Source organism: Phalangium opilio, unplaced genomic scaffold (assembly GCF_054372755.1).
Source record: "Phalangium opilio isolate 3A_F unplaced genomic scaffold, DU_Popi_V2 ptg000082l_1, whole genome shotgun sequence".
Classification (NCBI taxonomy): Eukaryota; Metazoa; Arthropoda; class Arachnida; order Opiliones; family Phalangiidae; genus Phalangium; species Phalangium opilio.
Window position 1 is genome coordinate 1,681,624 of NW_028324189.1, and position 24,287 is coordinate 1,705,910.

Sequence of the window (24,287 nt, forward strand, 5' to 3'; positions counted from 1 at the left end):
AAATCCCGTTATTTCCGGTTGTAGGTAACTGTTTCCAAGTGTCAGTAAGGAAGAGCAGTAGAGGGTTGGGTTTGGCCATCTTCGGTGGCGTGGATATGAGGCGATTAGGTCCTATTTGCCAACCGACCCCTGACCTTATCTGGTGTCCTATTTTTACGTGCCCATAAACCCATCTAAATCCCGTTATTTCCGGTTATAGGTAACTGTTTCCAAGTGTCAGTAAGGAAGAGCAGTAGAGGGTTGGGTTTAGCCATCTTCGGTGGCGTGGATATGAGGCGATTAGGTCCTATTTGCCAACTGATTAGAATCCGTAAACTCTACCCCTTACAACCGGCCGTTGCTTGTGGTCAACTTAACGTTGGCGATGTCATTTTGGAAGTTAATGGCTTGAATATGATTGGATTAACCAATACGGTCAGTCAAATAACCTTATAGTTATAATTATCGCGTTTTTGACTTAATATTATTTTAAATTCCTTTATATAGGAAGCTCTGGAGACTTTACGCGTGGCTTCCAACGAAGTCGTTTTGAAAATATTTAGGCCAGACCCTTCGTTAATGCCACCAGTTTCATTTTTCATTCAGGACTTAAGTCCAGATAGTTCAGCTTTGATTTCACCAACGGGATCTGCCTCAAATACCTTAAAGAGACCTTCGACCTTAAATTACGGCTCTAACACCGCGGTAAGATTACTTTAAAGTTTAAACCAATGTCCTGAAGGCTGAAAAGAAAGTGTGGTGATATGTTAGTTTTTACGTACGTTTTACAGAATACTTACATTGATACGACGCTCGTTAAGGTTGAAGGAACGTTAGGTTTCAGTATATTTCGATACGAAAATTTGTCCGAAAATGATGACAACCATCCAACGGGAATCTACGTCAAAGCTTTAATTAGGGAACCGGCTATTAGTAATGGTCAAATACAAGCCGGTGATCAAGTTTTACAGGTGATAAATTAGCCTTATTCCTGATCAGCGCCACCTACCCATAGCGGCGACTTTGAGAACTACTGTAAGCGGCAAGCCAATCAGATGTCGCTAAAATCTGGTGACGTCACTGACTGGCACTCTCGGGTCTTACCAAAATTGACGTCACCAGATTTTAGCGACATCTGATTGGCTTGCCGCTTACAGTAGTTCTCAAAGTCACCGCTATGGGTAGATGGCGCTGATCAGGAATAAGGCTAATTAAGGACTTGATTTTGATTGCGTTTCTCCCTTTTTTCGTTATCATCGAAAACGAGCGGGATTAACTGATAAGATAATTTAATTTCTCGCAAACAATGTTGTTTTTAATTCCATTTTCAGGTTAACGGAGAAGATGTTTCGGGTTTAAGTCGCGCCGAAGCCGTTACCTTGTTGAGAAATTCGGGGAATTCCGTCACTCTGAAACTTTATCGGTTTAACGAACCATTGTCTCCTTGTTCTTTGGACGAAATACCTCATTCTAAACCTTTAAGGATCGAAGCGAGAGAATTGTTGAGTGATAAAGCGGCCAGAAGGAAATCCGATGGGAATTCTACCTCTCCTAGACGTCTCAGGGAAAAAGCCCCTGGTTTAAAAAGGGAATCAGTCTCATCGGCATCTTCCGCAGGTTTGTTTTAATTAAGTTATTTTTTGCGCGAAATCGAAGTGTGCTAGTCGTCATTGTTTTGCGCGAAATGTTCCCGCTTCATGGGTCTAATGACAATTTCAGATTCGAAAGGTAGTGTCGATTTGCCGCCAACATTGTCAGTCTCTCCATCAACACCCAATGAGATATTCCCAGCAGCCCTTGGCGACAAAACGGACGATCTTGATGTCGAAAGCGACAACGGAAATATGGATTTAAGCATGGGCTTGAATCGAAACTCCAGACCAAAGTCTTTAGACCTATTGTGCATTAACGAAAAGAAGCAGAACTCCGTTCGTTCTTCTCAAACGGAAGTTCAGGATGGAAACCAATTGTTCCATCGTCAAGCCAGTGTCGTCGTACCGAACTGTAATGACAATTCTAACGAAAAACAACAAATAGACGAGAAAGGAGAAGGTCTACTTAAATGGCGAGGAGCTACCCTACTCTCCAATGAAGAAAATGTCGCGCGTTTAAATTTGAGTTTAAGTACTCTATCTTCCGGGTGTCAATCTCCGCCGCTTTCTGATCAGTCTCGAAACGGAAGTAACGGGGAACTCAATAGTCCTCCAGATCCTCCCAGGCGACTAACTTCTTTACAATCTTGGGATAGTACACCCGAAGAAACGGAAGAATTTCTATCATCTGGTCAAAAGGTATGTATTATTTATTGTTGTTTATTCTTCCATTTTCTTCGTTTATTTGTTCATGAATTTTGTTTATTTGTTCATGAATTTTGTTTATTTGTTCATGAATTTTGTTTATTTGTTCATGAATTTTGTTTATTTGTTCATGAATTTTGTTTATTTGTTCTTGAATTTTGTTTATTTGTTTGTTCTTGAATTTTGTTTATTTGTTTGTTCTTGAATTTTGTTTATTTGTTTGTTCTTGAATTTTGTTTATTTGTTTGTTCTTGAATTTTGTTTATTTGTTCTTGAATTTTGTTTATTTGTTTGTTCTTGAATTTTGTTTATTTGTTTGTTCTTGAATTTTGTTTATTTGTTTGTTCTTGAATTTTGTTTATTTGTTTGTTCTTGAATTTTGTTTATTTGTTTGTTCTTGAATTTTGTTTATTTGTTTGTTCTTGAATTTTGTTTGTTTGTTTGTTCTTGAATTTTGTTTGTTTATTTGTTCTTGAATTTTGTTTGTTTATTTGTTCTTGAATTTTGTTTATTTGTTTGTTCTTGAATTTTGTTTATTTGTTTATTCTTCCATTTTCTTTGTTTATTTGTTCTTGAATTTTGTTTGTTTATTTATTTGTTTATTCTTTATTTATTTACAGCTGAGGAAACTTTACGTACAACTTGACAGAGGCTGGCAAAGTAGATTGGGTTTCAGTTTGGGCGATCAGTTACCATCGAACGCGACGTGCGCCTCGCCTCAAGTCTCTAGTCCCGTCGTTACCGTCGTTCATTCGGGTAGCTTGGCTCATAAAGACGGCAGAATATCTGTCGGTGATCGATTAATAGAGGTTAGTAGTTCAGTTCATTTCACCCCCCACCCCCTTTCCTGGCGGAAGTCGTTATATATATCCGAACCTTTGTAGGTGAATGGAGAGTCGTTACTGGAAAAAACAGCGGCTGAAGTAATAGATTTGCTAAGAAAAACGCGGGGAAAAGTTCACATTGTTCTTTTAAGGTAATTATGACAAAAATAGTACATACTTTAATTACTTCAATTAATTAAGTAATTAAATAAAAATCATCATTTCAGGCTCTCAAATGACAACAAAGAGCCATTAATTTAATAAGCATAAACAGACACTTAAGAAAATGATAGCTAGTCAAACAAACATTATTTTACTTAATTACTTCAACGGCTTCTTCAAAAGAAATTTAGCTAAACAACAACAACAACTCTGTTTTTGAAATTTTGCTAATTTTGCTAATTTTCTTTTAAGGTTTAATTTCATTTAGTTTCTATTTTAGATATTGGGAATTTAAATTCATTTTTTAGTTTTTCATCGTGGTTAATTATTAATTTAATTTAATTTGCGTTTTTAAAAAGAGAAGAATGAAATTTCAAATTTGTTTATTAAAGATCATTTTTTTATTATAATTTTAATTTTTAAATACATCTTAATCGGAAACCGCGTAATTTGGAGCTTAAATAATTATTAACTTCATTCATATTAAATTAAATATGACGAAAATGCCAGCCAGTATGTTAATAATATCAAAAAAGAAAAATAATTAATTAATCGAGAAATTAACATTAGTGGCACAATCCAAATTTTTTTATCCTAAGAAATGTGGTTGGTAAGTAACGATAATCGTAAACCCTTCAATTTTTAATAAATTTTTCCAAACTCTGTCTTCCCATTCCCAAAGAGTCTTAGATTAGATGATACGTGCCAATACTTAAAATAAACTATAAAAACTAACTTTTCAGATCAAATTTAAATGGTTGTAAAAATAAATTATCATTGGGAATTATCGCGGGGCCAATTTAAAAAAAAAAAAAAAAAACAATGTTTAATAATTATCTTTGTCACGTAATGGCGCTGGGGTTAGCCTGACAAAGTTTGCGATCTCATGAAATAAATAAATTTCTGTTTTGTGTCCCGAGCCAGTAAGGTTTGATTTTATTTGTAAATAACAGCGTAATTAATAAATAAAAAGTGTAATAAAAGAAAAGAACCCTAAAATGACTCTTTTTTTTAGCTTAGAAGAATAAATAATATACTTCTAGTGAAATATGTCTTAAAGGGAGGGCTACAGTACATATTTTTGGCTTTTGTAGCAGACGACAGACGAATTTCTTCCCATTACTCACCCCCATGAATCCCGAGCTAAGCCTAACTTCCGGCGAAATGGAATAAGGTGGATTGATTTTTTTTATCGATTCTTCTTCTAATTATAGGACCAGACCAGTCTGTGCGTGCAGTCAAACATTCCGGAAATACCTCCAAATGATTTTAAAATTACAATTAGTTCCCTACTACAATAAATATACTTCTAGTGAATTATCCCTTAAAGGGAGGGTGAAGTGGAAAATCAAGTGATTTTTTTTATCGATTCTTCTTCTAATTATAGGACCAGTATGCGCAGTCAAACATTCCGGAAATACAGTCTCCGAATGATTTTAAAATTACAAATATATGTTCAGATCTTAAGGATAATTTGAAATGAGTACCTCCGACCAATCGCGTAACGCCCTGCCTTTTTATTCACAAAATTCTCGTCGTACGTTCCAAGTCGAATGAAATTTATCAATCTATCGCGAGATTTGAAAACAAAACTATATTTTGGTGGTTTTTCCAGCTGTAGGGATCCATAAACTCCGGTACTACTTTATAAAAGTGGAGAAAAGTGTTTTGGGCTGTTTAGAAGACATTATTAAATTATAATTAACTAAATTATTAATTATATTAGAAAATAGAAACAATAAAATTGAGACGCACGCTCCCGCCATATTTTGAAGTCCGCCTAGGACTAGGTTTGGTTTTCAGCAGCAGCGCCATCTAGCGGCCCGTGTATGCAGCCAATAAGGCTTTTCAATCTGGGTTATTTTGGCGTTTGCTGTCGGAACATGCTGCTGGATTTCTGTGCGATTCTTCTTAACTGGTAAATATTTTAATTTTATTTATATTTAAATGGTTAATTTAGATTAAATACCAAAGTTTTATTGTAACCGATAGGAAATTAAGCGTTGCAAGTGAAAAATTTATGGTTAACGGTGCAAAAATAGGGTTTCTTTATTATGACTAAGCCTTGGCAAATCCTTCGTCTTCTTTAGGGGCGTTGTCCAGTTCCGGCTTGATCTTTGCTGGCAAATATTTCGATTATATTTATATTTTAAGGGTTGATTTAGATTAAATACCGAAATTAAGCGTTGCAAGTGGAGAATTTATTGTTAACTGTGCGGAAATAGCTTTGTTTTTGAAGAAAACTTGAGCCTTACTTCATTTTATATATTGGTTACCAAACTAATGCACTTGTTTGCCTAAGTTAATGGTCTTTAACGGAAGCAAGTACAAAACCTTTAACGGCAGGTGTGTAGTTATTAACACCGAAAGCCAAAATGAGGTTTTTAAGTGCTCGTGTTGCTAGTTCTCTAAAATGTTTTCAATTAACAAGTCTATTGCTGTAAATATGGGTGTCTAGCCCGTTTGTTTTCACCGCAACTGCACTATTTGCAGAGCTCATACTCAGTCACTTCATTCCAATTCGGTTATCGCCCAGCTTGATGACGGTTTAAAAGCAAGAAGAGTTTAACTTAATTCTTAAAAACAATCGAATACAAATGAATGATTTGATTTATAACTACGGTTACTTTGCATTCTGAGCTGCGCTCCAAAATTATTTAATTCAATTTCACCCTAGACCTTTTACGAGGTGACCTTTCCTTTGACTGGAAGTATCTAAGGCCATAGATTGGTCTTGATTACGACACAGACCTTTAAAATATCTTTAATTATAGGAAATAATTATGAAAATCGGTCATCTCTGTAAACATTTTAGTGGACCAGGCCATTTTCAATAGCTTAATTTGGTCCCATCTAGTCACTTTTTGCTTACAATTTTTATATTAATTAGTCACATATTCAACTCAAATTGAGCGTATGAATGAGTATGACCCCTGTATAAGTTTGGGGATTTGCGTTTTAGAGTACATTGGAATCTTTCAAATGGTTAATTTTTAGCAAGGTCCTATGGAATTTTAGCTTTTGCGGTAAGATGGCACAATGTTCATGATTAACATTTATGCGATACTTAATCTAAATGTTTGAAATTAATCTTATTAAATGGAATCGTCTTAGTTAAACTTTCTATTTAATTGTACCATGAATTTATTCCTGGTTTTACTGTTCAATCTTTTTAGTCGGTTTAAAAGTAACTCAAAGTGATTATTCATGCCATTAATTGTTAAATATTTCAAGATTGACCCTAAATCTAGTTATGATAAATGATTTATTTGAAAGTAAAATGAATGTTATTCTAAATACTTGTGCCATTTAAGGTGATGATAATTTTAAAGTGCATTTGATTGATTGAATTTTAATTTATTTTAGCTATCATCCATTTCCAAAGGAGCAATTTACGTTGGATTCTAGAATCAATAGCTATTACTTGACAAAATAGCACCCAATATTAATCAGATCAATGAACCCAGTACAATTCTACTCTTAATTCAGGTCTACACTTTGATTTTATCCGTTGAAACTGAATCTCACTAGGAAAACAATTTAGATGGCGTGTAAAGGTATCTAGTGCGGAGAAATAATAGTTCTAGCAGTATTAGGACAATGACCCAGTACAATAATTCAGGTCTACACTTTGATTTTATCCGTTGAAAGGGAATCTCATTAGCAAAAATATTTAGACAGCCAGGGCCGGATTAAGCAATTTTCCACCCGCTAAGGGGAATAGTTCAACTCAATGCGCCCCCAACAAGTCTAGTGGGGCACTGGCCCCCTTTAATCCGGCTCTGTAGACAGCGTGTGCAATATTTTAGTCCCTTAGTGCGTAGCAATAAGTAAATCTTATTATTATAAATATATTACCCCTATGTAATTATTAGGGTACTTGGTATGATTTGTTATTCTATTTAAGGGAAGCGCTAGTGTCCTGTTCTTTTTAGGGATTTTTCTTTTCGCCAGGACATAAATAAAATACTTGATTATGGAATAGGTGAACACTGGCTCTAGCCCTCCCTTTTAAGAATAATGAACGTAATCAGGATTTTAAGGATGAGATTCCCTTTGCGGTATTAAGGTATCTAGTTTATGGTTTTAATTATAAATATTTTTAGGGGAAAAGCGTTTGGCAACTCTTTGAGGGAATTTTGTAGGATCTAAATAAATTTCTGATTTATGTTTAAGGTAGAAGGTTGCTTATACGCTTTGTCCTTTAAAAGTAAACACGATTTAGAGCGGGTTTAAGGCAAGGCTTAGCTTTTTATGGTATTATTTTACTTTCCCATACTAAGGTATTCAGTTTAATGTTACGAGTGTGCCATTTTATGTCAAGTAATAGTTATTGGTTTTACTCCTGAACATTTTGCGTTACGTCAAGAGAAAATACTGAGTGGATTTTCGCATTAAGGTAATTAATTTGAAGTTATGCATGTGCCTTTTTCCAAGTAATAATTTGAATTTTTCTTGTGCAGGAACATTCTCTCGAGTGGAGGACATCTAACATAGAGTGGAGGACTTCTAACATCGAGTGGAGGACTTCTAACATCGAGTGGACTTTCATTGGAAATCCCATGCTAAGGACGAAGTTTCCTGGTTTTGGGGGCTCCATAGCGGGCCTTAGTTTAAATTTAATGATTCCCGAGTTGAACAGGGGCTTGTTAAATTTAAATTGGGCTCGCAAGGCTTACTTTGGGGGTGGTAGCTTAAGTTTAAATTTAAAGTTTCGTTACTATGGAAGGTACAAAAACATAAGAAAAACACTTAGGGTAGTTTTTTTGACCTTTTTTTATGCATTTTCTGCATTTTCTGTATTTTTATAAATTTTACATTTTTTTTTAAAAAAAAAATTTTTTATATAAAAATTTTTTTTTATAATGTTTTTGCCTATTTTATTTAGTAAAAAGCTTAAAAAGGGGCCTAAAAATATCCCCCTAAGTCCAGAGGCAAAAAAATCGAAACCAAGTCTAGTATATTAAAAATTCAAGAAAAGAAAGAACGAGGTTTAAGGCAAAATTTATTCAATAAAAAACAAAAAAACCAAAGTGTTTACAAAAATTTCGAACAAAAAAAATATTAAAGAGGTTTGTAAGTTAAAGTTTGAACGCGAAAAAAAATAATAAGTAGTTACAAATCAAATTTCCACGAAAAAAATTAAGTTAAATGGTTACATGAAAAATTTTCAAGTAAAAAAGATGTATTTTGTGTCTTCTAGCTTCGATGATTTCCTCCATATCTTTAAGTCAGCGCTGAGAGAAAGAGCAAGTCCAGAAGACATCATGTAACGTGAATCCAATGAAGCGTGTCATCAGGAATGATATATAGCAAGTCCAGAACAGCTTCGTCTTGCGTCAATCGGAGCAAAGAATGTCATCTGGAAGGATACGTCTCGGAATGACCAGCGACAGAAAAATCCAAGAAAATCATCCAAATCTATAAATTAAAACATATTAATAACACATATTAAACTATTGCCTACTAACAAACTAACCTCTTAGATTTAAATAATTTAAGGAAAAAAACGTGTCCTTAATTAAAACTGCCTACCAAATTTATAAACCGAGACGAACTACACCAACTACTTGCCACCCTTGACTACCATGATTTCCACCCCGAATTAAATAAATACTCTCGCTAGCTAATTATTTCCCAAAATTGTATAGAAAATAGTTTTAAGAAAATCGACCCTTTGTTTAAAATTAAATTATGTAATAATGAAAATAATTTAAAACATCCCCTAAACTTCCCACAGGGAGAACCCAAAAAACTTGAGTTGAAATTGGACAAGGCTGAACTTAGGCTTAGAGCAAACGTCTTAAAATTATGTCTGCGGGACTTGATTTTCGAAAATCTGTCGCTTTATCTCTTAATTAATTAATAATAGCCCCTAAACTACCTTTAGGAAAACCTTCCATTTATTTATTTTTAAACTATTCCCACAGACAGTATCCGTAAAATAACTAGAGTTTAAATGGGATTAGGCTTAGGTCAACCGTCCTCGTGTTCGGTGGGACTTGATTTCCAATAATCTGTCGCGATATCTCTAATTTAATTAATAATAGCCCATAAACTAATTTTAGGAAAAGCTTCCATTTATTTATTTTTAAACTATTCCCACAGACAGTATCCGTAAATAACTAGAATTTAAATATTACAAGGCTTAATTAGGCTTAGGGCAACAGTCCTCGTGTTCCGCAAGACTTGGATTTCCTAAAATCTGTCGCGTTATCTCTAAATTTATTACGTACCCCGTTTAATATTTTTAAATAATAGCACCTAAACTAATTATTAAGGGATTCTCTCTTGTCCAAAATCTCGTTGTAATATTTTATTGATTGTACTTGATTTTTAATAAATAAATAAAATTCACTAACATTTAACACTAGCTAATTAATTTAAATACTTGAAATAAAATAAATAATTTAAGGGGAGCTAGATGAGTTTGGATTATTGTAAAAGTTAGGCTTACGGACTGTTAAAGCACCACGAGGCGAAGCAATGGCTGCCAAGTAAGTTGAAGAGCGTCGAATTCAGCTTGCGTCCTCGGCAAAAACGATCACCGAAATGGCGGAACGATCAAGAATCGACCTCAAAAGCCGGCATCACGATCAGCTGAGCTGGAAAAGTTTTTCCAAGCGACCTCCACGACGGCTTCCAAGCAACGAATGAACCGTCTGACCTCGAGAGCTTCCAAGCAACGAATGAGCCGTCTGACCTCGAGAGCTTCCAAGCAACGAATGAGCCGTCTGACCTTTGCCTGCAACGAAATACATTTCTAACGTCGGGGGGCGCTAAAAGCTCATATGCGCGGACTCGGGTGCGCCAAATCCCAGGCGCGAAACCCAAATAGCTGAACACTGCTAGGCCTATATGAATGAACTCTAGGCCTAAATGAATGAACGCTAGGCCTATATGAATGAACTCTAGGCCTAAATGAATGAACGCTAGGCCTAACTGAATGGACAATCATTACCTATTACCATTAACATCTATCGTGACGTCACAAGTCAATTACCTCGGTGACGTCATAGGTCACGTGATCTGACGTCATAGTCACGTGATCTGACGTCATGGTCACGTGATCTGACGTCAAAGTCACGTGATCTGACGTCATAGTCACGTGATCTGCCATCGTAGTCACGTGGTATGACGTCAGTCACGTGATCTGTATTCGATTGTTTTTAAGAATTAAGTTAAACTCTTCTTGCTTTTAAACCGTCATCAAGCTGGCCGATAACCGAATTGGAATGAAGTGACTGAGTATGAGCTCTGCAAATAGTGCAGTTGCGGTGAAAACAAACGGGCTAGACACCCATATTTACAGCAATAGACTTGTTAATTGAAAACATTTTAGAGAACTAGTTTACAGCTACACGAGCACTTAAAAACCTCATTTTATCTTTGGGCGTTAATAACTACACACCTGTCGTTAAAGGTTTTCTACTTGCTTCGGTTAAAGGCCATTAACTTAGGCAAACCGATATATAAAATCAACTAAGGCTCAAGTTTTCTTCAAAACAAAGCTATTTCCGCACAGTTAACAATAAATTCTCCACTTGCAACGCTTAATTTCGGTATTTAATCTAAATCAACCCTTAAAATATAAATATAATCGAAATATTTACCAGCAAAGATCAAGCTGAAACTGTACAACGCCCCTAAAGACGAAGGATTTGCCAAGGCTTAGTCATAATAAAGAAACCCTATTTTTGCACCGTTAACCATAAATTTTTCACTTGCAACGCTTAATTTCCTATCGGTTACAATAAAACTTTGGTATTTAATCTAAATTAACCATTTAAATATAAATAAAATTAAAATATTTACCAGTTAAGAAGAATCGCACAGAAATCCAGCAGCATGTTCCGACAGCTTGGATGAAGAATAGTTACTATCATAAGTTAATTATACCTCCCCTAAGTACACAAATCGCTACCACTTCTATGGCAATAGTGTTTGTCTGGCTCCCTTTAATGAAACCCTATACTCTCTCCGTATCATTTATCACCTCAACTTCAATACAAAATTGTACTGCCTAGCCTAGCGTTTCTTTTATCCCTTCCACTGGATGATTTTATTTTTCGTCTCGACCGCTTGGTGGCTGCACCGCGACAGAAATTTTAAAATTTTCTCTCTTCGGATCTTAGCGCTATACGAGTTCTGACGTCACAGTAGCCTGCCAAAGATGCCCAGTCGTTCCCCGAATTTGTGTACTTAGAGGTATAATTAACTTATGTTACTATTGAAGAATAGTGAAGATCCAAGCCGACAGCAAACACCAAAATAACCCAGATTGAAAAGGGTTATTGGTTCCAAACATGGACCGCCAGATGGCGCTGCTTAGTGTCGAAACCAAAGCTAAACACACTTCAAAATATGGCGGGAGCGTGCGTCTCAATTTTATTGTTTCTATTTTCTAATATATTTAATAATTTAGTTAATTATAATTTAATAATGTCTTCTAAACAGCCCAAAACACTTTTCTCCACTTTTAAAAAGTAGTACCGTAGTTTGTGGGATTCCTACAGCAGGAAAAACAACCCTATGAACATGTTAGTCTAATAGGTTGAAAACTGAAATCATAATAGTGAACTAACTCCTATGAAATTTAATTAATTTTACAGGGGACCCAGTTTTACCTGGAAAATTTACTCCAGTTGATCTAGATCAAATAAGTGCTGAAATTAAAAGTGTAAGATATTCCAAAATCTTTGTTTGTTTTTGGCCTAATTATCTAATAAATTAATAAACGTGTTTAATTTAAAAAGAATGAAGTAGTTTTCAACAACAAAGTCGCTGTATTATTTGAAAGGAACGTTTATATTACATTAAAGCTTATATTTTACAGTTTTTATTCTAAAAGATGGGAAAAACCATCCGTGGGACCGGATCTTTTCAGAGTACCAATATTCATAGACTATCGTTCTAGGATTCATGCACGAATCCGTGTAATATTGGCCGTTTAAATGGTCTATTTCACGCTGTATAATGCGTGCTGGCCTGGCCTATCAATCGCGTGCCTTCCGAAGCAAGGTCTAAAAAACAAATTCTCCCCGTCCTCTACCCTCTAAAGTACCGAGGATCTCCGAATCGAATAATTGAAATTTTGCCATTAACTGCCCCCCCCCCTCAATCCACCTTATTCCCTTTCGCCGGAAGTTAGGCTTAGCTCGGGATTCATGGGGGTAAGTAACGGGAAGAAATTGGTCTGTCGTCCGCTACAGTACATATTTTTGGCTTTTGTAGCAGACGACAGACGAATTTCTTCCCGTTACTCGCCCCCATGAATCCCGAGCTAAGCCTAACTTCCGGCGAAAGGGAATAGGGAAACAGCATGAAGCGGTTTTTGACCTTCTAGTGACGTCACGCCCGGAAGCCGCGACCTCTGGATTTGTTTTTATTTAATGGCCGCCATGTTGTATGTGAATTATTGGTAAAAAGCACCTTATAAATATAGTGGAAGACATGGCAAATCAACAAATTAATTTCGATACATCAGATTATTTAGAAACTTTAGCCGAAACAACTAAAAAAAGGTATAGGCCTATACGCGCCGAGGATTGAGAGGTTAACTAACACGCAGCGCCTCTAGCGGACTGAATTGAAAACTCTTGGCGGGAAGTTCGCGAATGGTAGATAGGCAGTTTAAAAATGGCAAGCGCTACAATTATAAAATACGTCGCATTTTTAAGCATTAGAAGGTTTAAAGAAATTATTTTAGGGATTCTACTCGTCTAAAAGTCTAAAATATAATAAAAACCAAACACATTTTTAAAGTAAGAGGTATTTGTAAGTCAAACGAAGTTAATACCATAGTCTCTGGATAGTGTAACAGGGAAACTTCTGTAACTAAGCAAGTTTTTGATATTACCATCTATTTAAGTGTTCAAATTAAATAAATATGTTTATATTGTAAGTTAATTAAATTAACTTGCAAGTGCTTCCAGACAGACACATTTTTGAGGTTAACTGTACCTCGTAGGAGTTTTGTACATTTAATTTGGGTGTTGGGATTAGATAACATAAAGTCTAAAAACTTACTTTTTCTCTTTAAGCGCGTTAATTCATTCATTACTTTTAATACAATGAATTCTAGAACTTCGAAAATGGGTAAAATTTCACCCCTTCTGGGAATTTCAGTAATAATTCTTACAAGTAACTACACAACAACCCTATGGCTTCATTTAAAGACGCGGTCATTTTCCCGCCAATTTGTTCTTCTAAAATCCGCTAGAGGGCGAACGCGGCGGCTCGCTCGGCGCGTATAACGCGCCGAGGATTGAGAGGTTAACTAACACGCAGCGCCTCTAGCGGACTGAATTGAAAACTCTTGGCGGGAAGTTCGCGAATGGTAGATAGGCAGTTTAAAAATGGCAAGCGCTACAATTATAAAATACGTCGCATTTTTAAGCATTAGAAGGTTTAAAGAAATTATTTTAGGGATTCTACTCGTCTAAAAGTCTAAAATATAATAAAAACCAAACACATTTTTAAAGTAAGAGGTATTTGTAAGTCAAACGAAGTTAATACCATAGTCTCTGGATAGTGTAACAGGGAAACTTCTGTAACTAAGCAAGTTTTTGATATTACCATCTATTTAAGTGTTCAAATTAAATAAATATGTTTATATTGTAAGTTAATTAAATTAACTTGCAAGTGCTTCCAGACAGACACATTTTTGAGGTTAACTGTACCTCGTAGGAGTTTTGTACATTTAATTTGGGTGTTGGGATTAGATAACATAAAGTCTAAAAACTTACTTTTTCTCTTTAAGCGCGTTAATTCATTCATTACTTTTAATACAATGAATTCTAGAACTTCGAAAATGGGTAAAATTTCACCCCTTCTGGGAATTTCAGTAATAATTCTTACAAGTAACTACACAACAACCCTATGGCTTCATTTAAAGACGCGGTCATTTTCCCGCCAATTTGTTCTTCTAAAATCCGCTAGAGGGCGAACGCGGCGGCTCGCTCGGCGCGTATAGAAAAAATTTCATTGGTTAATTATGAGGATCCTTACTGTAAAAATACGGTAAATTGGAGCCAAGGCTTAAATGATTACCCGGCCATAACGTCCCAAAAGTTGATAAATCCAAGGTTTTTTTACCTTGATTTCTTATTATTCTTGGAATTCTAAAGAATATCTCACGACTTTCAGCAACAGCTTTGCTTTTACACTCAAAAACGCAACAGTATAGCACCATCTTTCGAGAGTTCAATGTATTTTTGTAGAGGGCGACACATACAATATGGCGGCCGATTCAAAATTCAAATCGGGCGGTAAAATATTACAAACCGGTGACGTCACTGAATTGTTCGTGCTGTTTCCCTATAAGGTGGATTAAGCACGCCCACTAGTCACACTCGAGTTTATTCTAGTCCTGATATAGTCAATGTCAAGTTATATTCAAACATTTTAACAGTAATAAAACTAATTTGTGTGATGCGAAAGCTTTTGTGATAAAACACGCGTTCAGTCCTTAATTATGGGACAAAGGATCTGGCCAAAAAACCTACCTCCTCCCGTAGAACTTACTGTTAATTTTGGGTTCCTTTGAATTTTCTTCAAAAGTTGCGCTTATACATAATACATGTAAATAGAATTCTTTGAACGAGCAGCTTGCGTCGTGTTGCGCGTGATCGAGTGGGCTATGGTTAAGGCACTGCCTACAAAGAGAATATAAGGGAGGAGTGGAAGCTCCCCCGCTCCACAAGCGTAAATAGTTATGTCTCGCTTAAATTATACTAGCGGCAAGGCTAGCGGTACGAGGGAGTTTCCGGCTCAATAGCGCCACCTACGATACCATTTAATGTCTCAAACGGAAATGCCTCGGTACTGCGCATTGAAGATGCGCGGTAGAAAAGCGAGACAAGTTTTGCCCCTCTTTCCACTCCTCCCCTATACTCTCTTTGCTGCCTACTAAAGGTTAAAACGAGTGAGCCGTGCTAGATTATTATTCACCGATTCGAAAACAGGAATCTGAGGATTTAATTAGTATTTCTCAATTAACAATCAATCCAAAGGTAACTGAATTAAGTTCAAATATTTAATCCGACGCGTTATGACCTAAAATTGGTGGAAAGTTTCAAACCTACGCTCTCGTATCATCGTATGATATTTTCCTTAATGTAGTTAAGCCTAATCGACCCGAACCCTTTGACCTTTCTCAGGGAAAAAATGGCTTTGGCAACGACCCTTTATAACGCTGTTTTCAAAAGGACGTCCACGTTTGCTCTGGCAATTGTTGGAGGAACGTTTTTCTTCGAGAGAGGGTTTGATACCCTTTCTGAATATGCCTTTGAACGCATTAATCAAGGGGTAAGTATAGTATGGGACCCTTTTACCATGGATAAAGAATGCTGAATCCTCAAGTTTTTTGTCTCTTGACAGCGCGTACAAAGGTAGGTTACATAGAGACCTAGCTTTGCGCGTGCTGACAACCGATGTTGTAACAGAGTATATACAGAATAAGCTGTCGCTCTAGATAGGGAGTTGCCTATCCTGTAGAGTGAAAACAAATTTCCTCACGCGCATTCTTTATCCATGCTTTTACTAAGTACATTCAATCATTGATAAACATTGACCTCACTTTCAGAAACTATGGAAACACATTAAACCCGAGGAATAAAATAAAATATATATATATGTGTATATCATAATTTAAATATGTCAAGATAGTGTTAATAAAAATGTTCCACAATTGAATTTTTTGATATTATTTTTATTATAAGTTTCACATTACAACAAAATAGGTAATAAATTCACCAAGTATTTGCCAAACGACGCATTCGTCTGTAAAAAAATTAATACCATAATAAGAAATAGGTCTATTTCTTTCAAAACAACTCCCAATTAGTTCCTAGATTGCAAACATTACCCTTTAAATAAGCCATATAAATATCATACCTCGTGTTACGATCTTGATCTCTGATTTTCTTCTCCATTTCCGCATCAGTAAGAGTTTCCAAGAAGGGACACCATTGATCAGCTTCAGCTTGATTTCTAAATGGCACTTCTACCATAGGCAACGGGGCTTCGCTAAATTTGAAACTTTAAAATTACTTCCTCTTTCAGCGTTCCTTAATACAAAATTGTTTTATTAATTAATTAATTAATTAATTTTACCTAAAAGCGTAAGTTCTTTGATGCCAGGATAATTGACCCCTAATACTATAGGCTATGGCTGTGACAAATTCTCCTCCTAAGCCTAATTCCGAGCAAAGTTTCAGAGCAAATTGCTCGGGGCTATTTTCTTTCTCAGACATATCCCATTCAAATTGATCAACCAGAGAGATGTTTCCAACATGAATATTTAACTAGAAATTATAAGAAAATTAATCTGAGAATGAATAAGATTGTTTGAATTCAAAATTTAATACTTTGAGAATGACTCGTTGGTCAGCTTGATCTTCTAACAAATTATCAGTTGGAAAGGCTTCAATTTGTTGCCTGATTGATTGGGCAATGGCTGGAACAAATGCTAATGGAGGAAGATCCAAATCATCGCATAAAACCTCGGCAAATTGTTCAGCCGTGATTAAAGACTCATTCTTGTTCCAAGTAAAGGTGTCTCTTAGTTTATGGCCCTCAATTTCCATATCCAAACGTATTGGAACCAAAAACTCTTGTTGAGCAGCGTTCTCGTGAATTACGGAAGGATCCAAATCATCATAGAGTAGAGGGAATGTTCTAGCTTTTTTAGTTCCAATTCTATTCCGATTTATAGGGGTTGAACAAGGAACCGCGTCCAAATGATGAGAACTGTTTGGAATTGCTGGCATCCAAGTACTTCCTCTCTTTGTTTTTGGTTCACGATTGATTGGTGGTTCTGTACTGATTGAGATTGCTTTGTATTTATCATCTTTTCCGTCAAATATCTCATCAACTTCCGACGCTTTCAATAGAGTTATGTTGGTAGCGAGACTGTGTGGTCCCAGTCCTGCAAATGAGAAGAGGCATTAAAACAAAACTGAAAGACTAACACAGCTCATACACTATTTACCCAAAGCGGCAATTTTCTTTCGTTCGTCTACAGTAACTAAACGACGCCATAAACTAGGGTATCGTTTGTAGAGAGACCCTCTGAACATACGTAAATAATTGCCAACCTAAAGAATTAAATTTTAAAATGAAGTTACGAGCCAAGGCTTAGTAAAGAACAAAGATTCCGTTTTTACTCACTTCGGATCCAATATAGTAATATTCACCATTTTCTTCAAGCTGAAACGCCGTAGGTTTCTCACCAAACGTTCTCATTGTTAATGAGCGTTTAATTAACGGTAATTAAAATAATTACAATGACAATTTTCTTTCCGTAAATATTTAAATAAACAAACAAGTACCGGCCCTCTCCCCTCTCCCTCCCGCGCTGTCACTTAAGCAGTCGTGCGCACTGCGCAGCCTCCTGTGTGTCTATGCGAAATTGGCGCGCTCTCCGAAACCGGGCTGCCAATACGTTTACTTGTAATTGTAATCCAAATGAATCAGCAAAAATTAAATAAATAATTATTCAGAGACGTTACTCTTTATTCTTATACATTATTATTTGATGACCTAAGACTAAACTCCGGTTTTACACTTAAGTGAAAAAATTAGGCTTAACTAAATGCTAAGACTCACACTCCCCGCAGAAAAAATTAGGCTTAACTAAATGCTAAGACTCACACTCCCCAGCACCTTCAAAAAATGAACCTAAAAATTTAAATAAACATATTTTATTAAAGCTTTTAAGACATACATAAATACAAATCAAAATACCTGAAGAAGATATATGCTAAGCCTAAATTCCCATGATACTTAAGCCAAGTCTTAACCTGTAAAAAAAATTAAGACATTTGTATCAAATAAAATTATTTTGTCAAGATAGAAACTTTACTGGAGTCACTAATTTTCACACATACATTATTTTTGGATGAGCGTATTAATCTTGTTTCATTTTTTTAACCGCTCCTACTACTATTTTTCCGAGTATTTTTTTTGTTTTAACTACAATTAATGAATTAATCCATCTTCTTTTTTTTTGCTTTTAATGACTAAGAACCCCTTTTACAAATTCCAGGGAATTTTGTAGTTTTAATTCCTTTTTGTTTCATTATATTAGTATAATAACTTTTAATAAAAAGATTCTTAACATGATGCTGGTGTGATGAAATTTTCTTTTTTTGTTAAGTACTGAAAAACAGTCCCGTAATAATAAATTTTTTCTTCTTCTCAATTTAATGGGCTCGAATTTTTTGCAAATACATTTAAGCGGTAAATAATAGTTTTTCTTTTCACATATATTTCGTTTATCGTTCAAATTATTTTATAATATATAAAGAGGGAATGAATTACGCGCATTGCCATCGATTTAAACTTTTGAATAATAATTTTTTACTTTTACGTTCAAACAAAGAATGAAAAATTGCAAATATTGCAGATTTTCTTTCATTTAAATTTTATTTATTTTTTTTTTAAACCCTGCCAATCAATATATGGAATGCTTGATTTGAATATACCTTTGTTTTTTTTTAGATAGCAGAGATTTGTAATGTATTTTCTTAATTCCACGATTTAAGGCGTATGAGCTATTATTATGCGCTAAAATTTTTGTGTAATTTTCTTTTTTTTCACATAACACGAGCCTCAAAAATTATTTAATAAAAACCCAATTTGTGAAAAAATGTAGGTTGCCAGAATAAACTGTTCTTTTTTTTTTTTAAACTCTGTATCGCCATTTTCATAGTAAAAAAACTAAAAAAGGCTTAAAATGATTCATGTTGTCGCTGTTGTGTTTTTTACGAGGAAACAAGGAGACGAGTGATGTTTTATATATTTTTTTTTTTTTTAAGTTTTACCAATATTTAAGTTACAATGCGTGATAAAATTAAAAACCAGGGAGGGAAAAGTGACGTGACTAAATGGAAATCATTAATTATTTAATTAATTAAAAAAAAAGGCACCCATAAATTAGAAATAAAAAAAAAAAAAAATTAAACACGATGATTAAATAAATTAAAAATAATTTTGCACAAAAGAAAAAAATTAACTTAATTAACATAAAAACGCTGTACACTTTGTTTTTAGAGAAAAAAGTTTATTTATATATTTATATATAGAAATTGGAAAAAAATTAAAAAGCTTAAACCCTCAAAAATTTGGTGTGAATGTTTAGTTGTTTGTTTACGTTGTTGAATTTCTTAGTTTTTTTTTCTTCTTCTAAAAAAGCTCCATTCCCTGAGGCGTTAAGCTTTAAATTAAATTAATATTTATTTCAAATGGAATGATGAAAATTTAATTTATAATTTTTTTTTATCTTAATCTAAAGCGATAGCATTTTTTTTTCTTTAATAGATAAGTTTCTTTTCTTTTTTACTAAAATCTAACTACATCAACTGGTCTAAACAAAACCGAAGCGTAGATTAGAGCAAAATAGGCCAAAAAAAGACAAAAAAAGGGGGGGGGAAAGAGACGAAAATGGTCTACAAGTGTTACAGTCAGTGTTAGTCAGCTTTTTTTTTCTTTCTTTTACACCAAAGGCAGGTAGCAATCATTAACTAGCGTTAGTACTCGAGGTTTTTTCTTTTTTCTTTTTAAATAAAGCGTTGTTTTATTTTTATTTTTACACTAACGTTAAGTTTTGTTAACCATATTATTAAAAAAAAAAAAATAAACACGCGCAAGTTTTGGGGTTTTTTTGTTTTCCTTTTCGCTTGGTATGATTTTTAATAAGGAGTATGAACCAAAAAAAAAAAAAAAAAGAACGACACGATAAATAAAAACTAGCATTGATTAAAGTCAGTTTGAGTTTATAGAAGAAAATTAGTTAAGAGAATGATTGGCGATACTTTCATCATTATTATTATTATAATTAGTTTACTAATTTTAATTTATTTTCTTTCTTCTAAAGTACTTCATGATTCCTGTTTATTTGTTTATTATAAATTTAAAAACTATTAATATTAAATTAATTAAGCTTATCCAAAAAATTCAAAATTGCCATTGAATAAATTTTTTTCTCCCCATTTTTAATTTTAATAAAATTCCGGAACTAATATTTATTTTGACGTTACGTTTATTTATTTATTTATTTTTTTTTTTTTGGCAAAAGTGACTGTTAAATTAAATTAGTTAATTTAATTTTAAACAATCAAATAAGTATTAAAAAAAAAATACCTGTGTTATGAAAAATAATTTTAACCAATTATTAAAAAGAACTGCGATACTTTTCATTTAATTTAATTTAATTTCTTCTCAAATGCTACTTAAGTTTGGTTGTTTTTTTTTTCTTTAATTTAATTTATACAAATACGGAACGGAAATTGAGTACAGATTTATTTTAATTAAACAATCCTGCTGCTTTGATTTGATTTGTTTAAATTTATATAATTAATGTTTATTCACATGTTTTTTTTTAGCATGGGGGGGGGGGGTTTGTTTGTTTGTTTGTTTGTTTAATTAATTAATATAAAAAAATTATTATAAAAATGGGTGCCCATAAATATTTATCTTATAAACATTAAAGTTTCTGATTGATTCGGGGAGGGGGAACAAATGAAAGAAAAAAAAATTCACGTTAATTTTAATTTTAGTTAATTTTAATTTTAAAGAGGGGTTTTTTTTTTGGTTTTTTTTCCCCCTTTGAAAATTTGGATATTATTTTTTTTTTTTGGACCAGATGAGCAAAAAATGCAACCTACAATTTACACAACAAAAATACAGACACCTGTAAGTCACAACAGGAGATGAATTGTCACAACAGATGGGGGAATCTTGTTTTTTTTTTTATTTATTTATTTTTTTATTTTATTTTTTTTTTTTTTTATTTTTTTTTGTTAAGGTGGCAACGGTGCTATCTAAGTTTCTTTAAGACACATCTTGGTCTTCGACGTCTTGAAGCTGCTCCTTCTGTTCCCCTTCACCTAGTTTCAGAATTATTTAAAAAAATAGTAAAATACACACGTCACATTCCTTGAAAAGTTGAAAAAAATCTTTGCCTAAAATTAGGGACGCTAAGACGTGACAGAGAAAAACCTTGAATTTGTAATGTTTAAGACGGTGCTGATTAAAACCACTAAATTTGTAACATTAAAGGACCAGTTATCAAGAAAACTAAAGGGAATAGAACCTTCTAAAATTAAAATCCATTTTTATGTTTAAGCTAATGGGTAAGCTTACTTTGGTGTTAGTAACGCGTGATTGTGATTATTTAATATATTTACCTTCTCCATCGTGTTGCATATCAGATGTCCATAATGTTAAATTGTCTCGCAACAACTGCATGATGAGCGTAGAATCTTTGTAACTTTCTTCACTGAGTGTGTCTAGTTCAGCGATGGCGTCGTCAAAGGCAGCCTTAGCCAGGCGACAGGCTCGATCGGGAGAGTTCAGAATTTCGTAATAGAAGACGGAGAAGTTCAACGCTAGTCCTAATCGAATTGGGTGCGTTGGTGGCAACTCCGTCATGGCAATGTCACTGGCTGCTTTGTAAGCTACCAAGCTGTTCTCCGCGGCTTCTTTTCTGTCATTTCCCGTCGCAAATTCTGCCAAATACCGATGATAATCTCCTTTCCTAATAAAATAAACAAGCAAAAAATATTCTCAAATACTATATTTTTGAAAAAAAAAAAAAAGAAAAAAAAAAAGGGAATTTTTTGGAATAGTTTCAAAGTTTTTCAGGTTTTTCTTTCTATAGAGACACTTCAAAAATTAGGCTGAACCAGCCATCATTAAAGTAAACTAAAATGCTCACATTTTGTAATAGAAAACCTTGGATTCGCCAGTTGTGGCTGTTGGAATTAAGTGTTTGTCGAGAACATCGAGTATATCTTGGCATATGTCTTTCAGCTCAGTTTCAACCTTTGTCAATTAATTAAAATGATGAGGTGATGTAATTATGCTAAAATTAAAGGTAGGTCGTGATTGAGATTGTTTACCTGTAGCCTGTATTGCCTGATCATTTCCAGCCTGCTCTCAGATCCTTTATTTTCCTCTTTCTGTTCAATACTACTAATAATCCTCCAAGAAGCTCTTCGAGCTCCTATAACATTTTTATAGGCGACTGAAAGGAGGTTTCTTTCTTCTACCGTTAACTCGACATCCAGAGAGGCTACTTTTTTCATCGCTTCCACCATTTCTATCATAATTAAAATTCAATCCGACTTTGACTAACCAAAGTCAAAAGTTCAAGTTCTAGGATTTTGACAATTCTGAACAAATATTTATCTGTCAAGTGTGTTTAACGATACCATAACCAAAGGGTTCATGTTTATTTGACATTTTCAAGTTTGATAGGCAATAAAAGAACATATTTTAGGCTTAATTTAAAGTATTTTTGAATTAGATAAGCAATTTCACGCTTATTAAAATCTTCTACATCAAAAAAATCAATAAAGTACTTGATATACAAGTAGCAGATGTCAAACACACTCAAATTAAACACAACCTTATCCAAAGTAATATTCACCAAATTAAAGCTAAGCCTTTTTAAATGAGGTTAATTTTTATTTAAGCAAAATCTACCCTGAAGTAACCCCTAAACGGACCCTAGTTCAAGGTCAAGCCAGATAAGCATTTCCACGAAGCAATCCTCAACTATAATCAGGCCTTAAATCTAATCAGAGATCTAAAAATACACCTTTATGGTAGAAAATCTAATCACCTAATTAGGGCCTAATAAGTTCGTTAAGTTTGGGTGGGTTTTTACGCTTTCCACCTCAGACTAGGTCAATTTGATTCGGCCTATATAACATTTAACGGAAATTGAGTCAAGGAGGTGTGCTTTGGCAGAAATAAAGGCGACATGAAAGGCCTAACCCTAAAAATTATATTGATATCCCGTAATATGGGCCTTGGCTAGCGCGGTATGGGACATTGGGGCGGAAAATTTCACCACAAGCCCGGTAGGCCTAACTGTGGTATCCCGTCGGAAAATTACCTTTGCCAATGCCTAGCTTCGACCCTCCCGAAGACACGGGACCCCTTTTATATATCCACCGCATCTAGTTAAAAATAGGCGTAGATCTAATCGATAATAGACCAATATCGGGCCCGAAATTTACTACTACATAAATCTTTAAACTAATTATAGTTCCGATCTTTAATCGTATTTCACCGTATTTAAATTAGGCGTGACGCCTAAGCCTAACGAGGCCTAGGTATCTCGGGTGGTATCCTACGCGAAACATTGCGGGCTTTTTTAGATTAACCGAGGCTTAGCAAAAGGGGGAGAAAGCCGTCGATCGCTAAGCCTAAATTCTAAGAAATTTAAAGAGTGAAACTTACCGTCGTATCTTTCGGCCTGTTCGGCCAATTTGGCTTTGTACACGTTATCTTCCCTATCCGCCATTCTTTAACGGAATATGAGAATAGCAGATTACACGGAAGAAAGAAATCTAGAGCTAGTTTTTCGTTTAAATAACTAACCGCGAAGGATTTTGATGGTGGCGGCGTTTCCCTTTTTTTGAGAATGGGCGCTGCAGCGATAAACCTACGAGCCGAAATTCTTCGCCGCCTGAATGAAAATGGCTTCCCAATGCGGTGCGACGGTACAAAGACTAACGAACGAATAACTTACGCCTAAACTGCTATATCTTAGCAGTATAAATGATTCTAAAACCCTAGCGGCGATTACGAAAACTTTGCCTAGCGTTGAACTACTCTTACTTCACTCCCCGCTAGGATACTGGACCAAAATTAGGCCTAGAAGTTGCCGCAGTTTCTAGCCCTTTGCCTAGTCTAACGCCGGTGTTTGTCACGTGACGTACGCGACGACTCGAGCACGCGCAGTCGCCAAGTCTCTATTATTCCGCGCCCTTTCCCACCGTTCCTATAAAATGACGTCATTGGAAAGGTTTCCGCCCAGCTACCCTGGCGCGCATTCCGCAGAAAGGTCCCGGAAAGGGTGGGGGGAGGGGGAGTAGCAAACGGCAATGCTGCATGGGTGACGCGCGAAAATCTACAGGAGGGGAAAGAAAAAATATGCAAATACGAAATATTTTTAGAACGATGAGGGCTTATGGAATTTGTCTCTATGGATGGAATTTTTCTAAAAGTA

General features: G+C 34.8%; 4 protein-coding genes and 2 long non-coding RNA genes across 12 annotated transcripts; 3 read left to right on the forward strand and 3 right to left on the reverse strand.

Annotated features, from left to right (window-relative positions):
- The first annotated feature begins 268 nt into the window (after positions 1-268).
- Positions 269-4,253, forward strand: LOC149650790 (uncharacterized). Its single transcript, XM_089847422.1, has 8 exons — positions 269-414; positions 487-684; positions 771-950; positions 1,311-1,596; positions 1,699-2,270; positions 2,897-3,085; positions 3,161-3,252; positions 3,328-4,253. The coding sequence occupies exons 1-8, from the start codon at positions 271-273 to the stop codon at positions 3,359-3,361; spliced, it is 1,695 nt and encodes a 564-aa protein (XP_089703548.1). The 5' UTR covers positions 269-270; the 3' UTR covers positions 3,362-4,253.
- A 982-nt stretch (positions 4,254-5,235) lies between these two features.
- On the forward strand, positions 5,236-9,635 carry LOC149650791 (uncharacterized). 2 transcript variants are annotated; one of them, XR_016370971.1, is made up of 3 exons: positions 5,236-5,385; positions 6,629-7,661; positions 7,726-9,635. It is a non-coding gene; the product is annotated as an uncharacterized LOC149650791 (long non-coding RNA). The 2 variants fall into 2 exon arrangements; XR_016370972.1 differs by lacking the exon at positions 5,236-5,385 and adding an exon at positions 5,404-6,263.
- On the reverse strand, positions 8,250-11,305 carry LOC149650792 (uncharacterized). Of its 4 annotated transcripts, none has more exons than XR_016370961.1 (4): positions 11,078-11,305; positions 10,876-10,908; positions 9,724-10,007; positions 8,250-8,683 (listed from the first exon to the last, which is right to left on the reverse strand). It is a non-coding gene; the product is annotated as an uncharacterized LOC149650792 (long non-coding RNA). The 4 variants fall into 4 exon arrangements; XR_016370960.1 differs by having other exon boundaries at positions 9,720-10,007; XR_016370962.1 differs by having other exon boundaries at positions 9,720-10,007; positions 10,876-11,003.
- A 3,628-nt stretch (positions 11,306-14,933) lies between these two features.
- ox (ubiquinol-cytochrome C reductase complex subunit oxen) lies at positions 14,934-15,958 on the forward strand. The gene is made up of 3 exons (XM_089847434.1): positions 14,934-15,276; positions 15,424-15,571; positions 15,849-15,958. The coding sequence occupies exons 2-3, from the start codon at positions 15,431-15,433 to the stop codon at positions 15,879-15,881; spliced, it is 174 nt and encodes a 57-aa protein (XP_089703560.1). The 5' UTR covers positions 14,934-15,276; positions 15,424-15,430; the 3' UTR covers positions 15,882-15,958.
- Snr1 (SWI/SNF related, matrix associated, actin dependent regulator of chromatin, subfamily b, member 1) lies at positions 15,954-17,632 on the reverse strand. Of its 2 annotated transcripts, none has more exons than XM_089847423.1 (6): positions 17,435-17,632; positions 17,256-17,361; positions 16,633-17,192; positions 16,379-16,569; positions 16,160-16,303; positions 15,954-16,045 (listed from the first exon to the last, which is right to left on the reverse strand). In XM_089847423.1, exons 1-6 carry the CDS (start codon positions 17,507-17,509, stop codon positions 16,015-16,017), a joined length of 1,107 nt encoding a protein of 368 aa, XP_089703549.1. In that variant the 5' UTR covers positions 17,510-17,632; the 3' UTR covers positions 15,954-16,014. The 2 variants fall into 2 exon arrangements, with proteins under 2 accessions (XP_089703549.1, XP_089703550.1); XM_089847424.1 differs by having other exon boundaries at positions 16,160-16,291; positions 17,435-17,631.
- A 319-nt stretch (positions 17,633-17,951) lies between these two features.
- On the reverse strand, positions 17,952-23,837 carry 14-3-3epsilon (tyrosine 3-monooxygenase/tryptophan 5-monooxygenase activation protein epsilon). 2 transcript variants are annotated; one of them, XM_089847430.1, is made up of 6 exons: positions 23,657-23,837; positions 23,516-23,580; positions 22,168-22,367; positions 21,984-22,090; positions 21,454-21,803; positions 17,952-21,153 (listed from the first exon to the last, which is right to left on the reverse strand). In XM_089847430.1, exons 2-6 carry the CDS (start codon positions 23,577-23,579, stop codon positions 21,098-21,100), a joined length of 777 nt encoding a protein of 258 aa, XP_089703556.1. In that variant the 5' UTR covers position 23,580; positions 23,657-23,837; the 3' UTR covers positions 17,952-21,097. The 2 variants fall into 2 exon arrangements, with proteins under 2 accessions (XP_089703556.1, XP_089703555.1); XM_089847429.1 differs by having other exon boundaries at positions 23,516-23,828.
- Between the last annotated feature and the right edge of the window lie 450 nt (positions 23,838-24,287).